This window comes from Phymastichus coffea, unplaced genomic scaffold (genome assembly GCF_024137745.1).
Source record: "Phymastichus coffea isolate CEN01 unplaced genomic scaffold, Cenicafe_Pcof_1.1 PCOF00078, whole genome shotgun sequence".
Classification (NCBI taxonomy): domain Eukaryota; kingdom Metazoa; phylum Arthropoda; class Insecta; order Hymenoptera; family Eulophidae; genus Phymastichus; species Phymastichus coffea.
Window position 1 is genome coordinate 944,606 of NW_026706889.1, and position 4,784 is coordinate 949,389.

At 28.2% G+C, this 4,784-nt stretch overlaps 1 protein-coding gene across 1 annotated transcript; it reads right to left on the reverse strand.

Moving 5' to 3' along the window:
* Positions 1 to 51: 51 nt before the first annotated feature.
* Positions 52 to 1,859, reverse strand: LOC131668494 (probable cytochrome P450 4p2). The gene is made up of 7 exons (XM_058942715.1): positions 1,744 to 1,859; positions 1,562 to 1,655; positions 1,387 to 1,493; positions 1,240 to 1,308; positions 1,001 to 1,169; positions 719 to 898; positions 52 to 392 (listed from the first exon to the last, which is right to left on the reverse strand). Exons 1-7 carry the CDS (start codon positions 1,813 to 1,815, stop codon positions 232 to 234), a joined length of 852 nt encoding a protein of 283 aa, XP_058798698.1. The 5' UTR covers positions 1,816 to 1,859; the 3' UTR covers positions 52 to 231.
* Positions 1,860 to 4,784: the final 2,925 nt, after the last annotated feature.

Here is a 4,784-nt window from a genome sequence, read left to right on the forward strand (position 1 = left end):
TTAATTTTATTGATAAATATTTTTAATTATTTTCTTAAAAAAATACTTGGAATACAGAATATTGCTATTCATCAGCTTCAGGGTTATTGTGTTGATAACTAATATCTAGCTTTTTAAATGTAAAATATGATAGTAAAAAATGCGAAATCAAAGATATGAAATTCGATTTTGCAAATATTTTGAAAATCACAATAGTTTCAAGTGTTATTATAAGATCAATAAAATAATTTATTAGCTATTAATTTTAATAAATTTCAAATGAAGATCGTCAACTTTTAATGTTATACTCATTAAAAACTTGAAGTCTTTGCTAGCATCAATAGGTTCCAAGTAAAAGTCGCGCAGGATTTGAGCGGTCACAGTTTTCACTTCCAACAAAGCAAATTTTTGTCCTGTATATAAAAATAGGAAACGTTATAATATTAAGTCAACTTCGACTATATATTCATTCTAAATTAAACAAACTTATTCAGTTTCACGAAGTATTGAATAAATTAAAAATGAGATATTGATGCGAATGCCTTAATCATATCGCGAACGTATCAAAAAGGTATATGCAAAATCTAGTTTAATACCATGTATATGATCATACTTCACAGTTTAATAGAAAAAATAAACATTTTAACCTATATTTTCATTAACTGATTTAATCGCGTTATGTCATCGTAACTGCCTCGTTTAACATACTGGTAGAGCAACTACATTTTTATATTCTTACCGATACATGAGCGCATTCCGCCGCTGAAAGGTATATATGCAAAAGGATGTTGATTTTTTAAATTGTCCGATAAAAATCTGTCTGGGTCAAACTTTTCTGGCTCTGGCCAAAATTGAGGATCCCTATGAACATCGAAGACACTGACCACTACTTCTGATCCCGGTGGAATTCGGTAATTACCTATAAAAAAGTGCTAGTAATCATTTCTTTCACTTAACTGTAATATTGATCGAGCTTAATAAGAAAAGATAGTAGTATAATTATATTTTTTGTTTATTTTACTTAGTTCTACTTCGTCGCTTATCAAACGAGCAAAAAGTGGCACGGTGGGAAGTATTCGCAATGATTCTTTTACACAACGTCCAAGGTAGTCCATCTTTTTCAGGTGTTCCATTGTCAAAGGACCAGTATAATCACCCAAGACTTCGCGTACTTCAGTTCTAGCCAAATTCTGATAACAAATGTACTTTATTAGAAAATATTTACTCGGCTAAGATATAACTAACGCAACGATGATTTACCTGTGCTTCTTTATTTTCTGCTAGTAAAGTTAACAAATAGCAGATCGTCATACCTGTTGTTTCGAAACCCTATACAAAATTTTATTCACTCGTTTACAGAAAACTAATTTAAAAAACTTTCATATTATGTAAAAAAATAGTGTTCACCGCTGTGATCATAGTCAAAAATTCCTCACACACGCCTATTTCATCAATTTGGCCTTCTTTTTCAGCTAGCAACAATAAGTCTAGTACACCTAAAGCTTTCTTCACTTCTAAAATACAAAAACATTTAAATAGTAAAAAATAATTATGTTTTACGTGATAATTGCAATACCCTTACTTTTCGTATCACCCTCGTTCATCTTATTATCTGAATTATTTTGGAGATAAGTGTAGTCAGTTTGCTCATGGAATAGTCGACGCTCTCTACTCACCTATGATATAATAGAAGAATCATCGAATACTTCATTGTTAGTGCATTTTAATAATTATTATTCAGTCATAAAAAATGAACTAATTTACCTTCCATTTAAAGTCATCGAATACTTTATTTATTCGGTCTATAAGTCGCCCAAGCGGTACATATTTCAACATCCAATTCAATACGTAAGGTCTCCCAATACTTTATAGATAAAATTAAAAGCATAGGTTTTGTTGATGAGATCATGTAAATGTGCTATTAATTTAATAGATTATCTCAATTCGACATAGTGAGTAAAATATGTATTATATGTATGTCTTCTGTTAATAAACGTTATTTATTTTGTTAAGTTAATATATTTACTACCTCTGTTTTGAAATATAGAAAAAGTAGAAGATTGAAAAAGGTAAAGGGTAGAAGGTGGAATCACGATAAACAAAATATTTCAAGCCACAAGAGTTTATATAAATGTTTCGCTTACATTACATTACATTAATAACACTGTAATACTTTACCTATAAACAAATATTTTATGAAAGCCTGCTATAGCTTTTTGAAAGTTTTCTTTATTAACTGGCATAGTATCAATATCGAAATCCATTGTATCTACAACATGTAAACTTAAATTTGTTACTAATTTATTTGGAAATGTGAAATTTATCAACCTACCACAAACAGCTTCAAAGGCACAATCTAAAAACATAGGTGTAATATTCTTCACAACGCTTTCTCCCTGAGAACGAAGTTTGTCAGATAAATTCTTTGCGCGTTTACCAAATTTCGCAGCGTATTTTTCTAAGCAAGTCGTGGTGAAAGCTTGTACTAACATTTTGTGACGTCGTTGCCAAAGTTCATCTAGAAAATACGTATTGTTATACAGTCACTTAGCTTTAAAATTATTAAACATAAATATACATTTTTATTACCAATCGATACAAATATACCGTTATTTCCAGTATTTCTTAATATATCGTATCCTATGGTGCTTTTATATGTATTTTTCCTGCTCGTTACAATAACCTATATGAAAATATAGTAGCTTTATGCTTTATAATTGAACCTATAAAGTTAAGAGTTGAGTTATCATTTCGCAAGATAATTAGTACCTTGATATCATTTGGATGTCGAATTATAATTGTCGCTTTTGAAAGACCCCATATTTTAAATATTGGGTAATATTTATTCGAAAAATTCCGTACCTCGTTCCAAAGTTTTTCTAGAAACAATTATTTAAAGAGAAAAAGTTAATTGACATCTGAGCAAAAAGCCTGTTATCCGGGAATCTCTTCATAGAGAAAACCGGGTTGTTAGTATCGGAACGTAGTTTTTCATTAGTTACGAATTACGTAACAAGTGGTTTTGATTAAATCGGGCGATTCCAGAAAAATCAGTAATTCTTTGAAATTTCTTATGAAAAATCGGAATTCCAGAATATCGCTGCTTGCGTTATGTTTTAGTTTATTGCACGGTACTTTTTTTCTCTATTACACACAAATTAATCATACGCTGCCAATGATAACCGATATTTGAGTTATTTGTAAAATGAACTTTTATAGTACTTATGCTATTTGGTATTTATAAGCTGATTAACGTGAGAATCTATATTTTTTTAAAAGTTATAAATAATTTAACTCAGTATTCAAGTGTTTTATTATAAACTTTTAAAGTTCTGTAAATATATTAAGGGTACTTGTGGGAAAACAATATTGTGCCATTTATATCAAACTTTTATGCCGCAAGTTAGAATAAATGTTAAAAAATAGAATTAGTTTTTTTAAATCAAGTATTATCTTAATTCGAAAACTATTTTTATTCATTCGTAAAATTATATTTATAATAAAGATCTTTCTTTTCCCACATGAATTGAAACGTTGTAATGTTTTAAAACGATATTAAATTATATTATAACTGTCATAATAAATTTACAAAAATGATAAGTATAGTAAATAAATTTTTTAAACAATTATATCGGTGAACGAAAAATATTAAACATTCTACTTACCAGAAGGAAAATTAAATGAGAACAAATTTCCAAAAATTGGATATGATGGTGGTCCAGGAATTTGACTTATTAATTTTCCATTTTTACTGAATGTTCTCCATGCCCAATCATACAATATAAATAATAATAAAAATGACAAAATAAGAGTCATCAACATTGTGTATTCAAAGCACTAAATTAATACTATGAGAGCACAAATTTCGTACTATTAGACTTCAGTGCCGAATGAAAAGTGAGCTGCTCCGTCAAGTAGACGCATTACATAAAGCTTAAAAGTAAATGTTCGACATTTGTGTAAAAATGTACTGGCAACAAACTTCACTGAAACAAGTAATAGCAACTACTATTACTATTTTCATACTTATTTATATTAAAAATCAGAAATGAGATATCCATATTTTTATAGGTCATAGAAAATCTTATTCCATGTAACGATAATGTTATCGATACGTATAGGTAGTCATATTTTGATCGAGTTTTCATACGGTCTATTAATGTAATCTGAGTTATACTTACATAAGACAATTTTTAAATGAAAGCTGTACAAATTTCATAATAATTGTACACATTTGGCTAGTGATATTGAATTATAGATATTTTTACATTTATTATTTGATTCGTAACTACAATTTAGAATAGAAATATTGTAAATCTAATGTTTGATACATCTTTCATGAGTATTTAAATAAATAAGGAAACCATTACAGCATAATTTATAGACGGGACTATGACTATCGTTTTATCTATACATTGACAAAACAATGCAAGTTTCTGTTTGCGTTCTTTCTCGTGAATTATCACCGTATATTTAAACTTATCTCTCATCTGAACAGATAGTACTCTTCTTATCTCTTATTTGCTAAAGGAGGGTCGAAATAAAGGGAATATGTTTGAATATTTAAAATTCCAATTTTCATCTCTATTTCCTCTGGCTTTAACATCTTTGTTATTATTCGATAATCATTTATTTCACTGTATTTGTATATAGACAGTGTTACGTAATATTTTTGAAATATAGTAAATACTATATAAACGTAATGTTTCTACTTTTAGATATATATTATAAAGAAACGGATTATGGAATATTTAAATTAATTATTAAATAATTTTTTCTAGGATATTGGAGGAGAAAACAAGAAA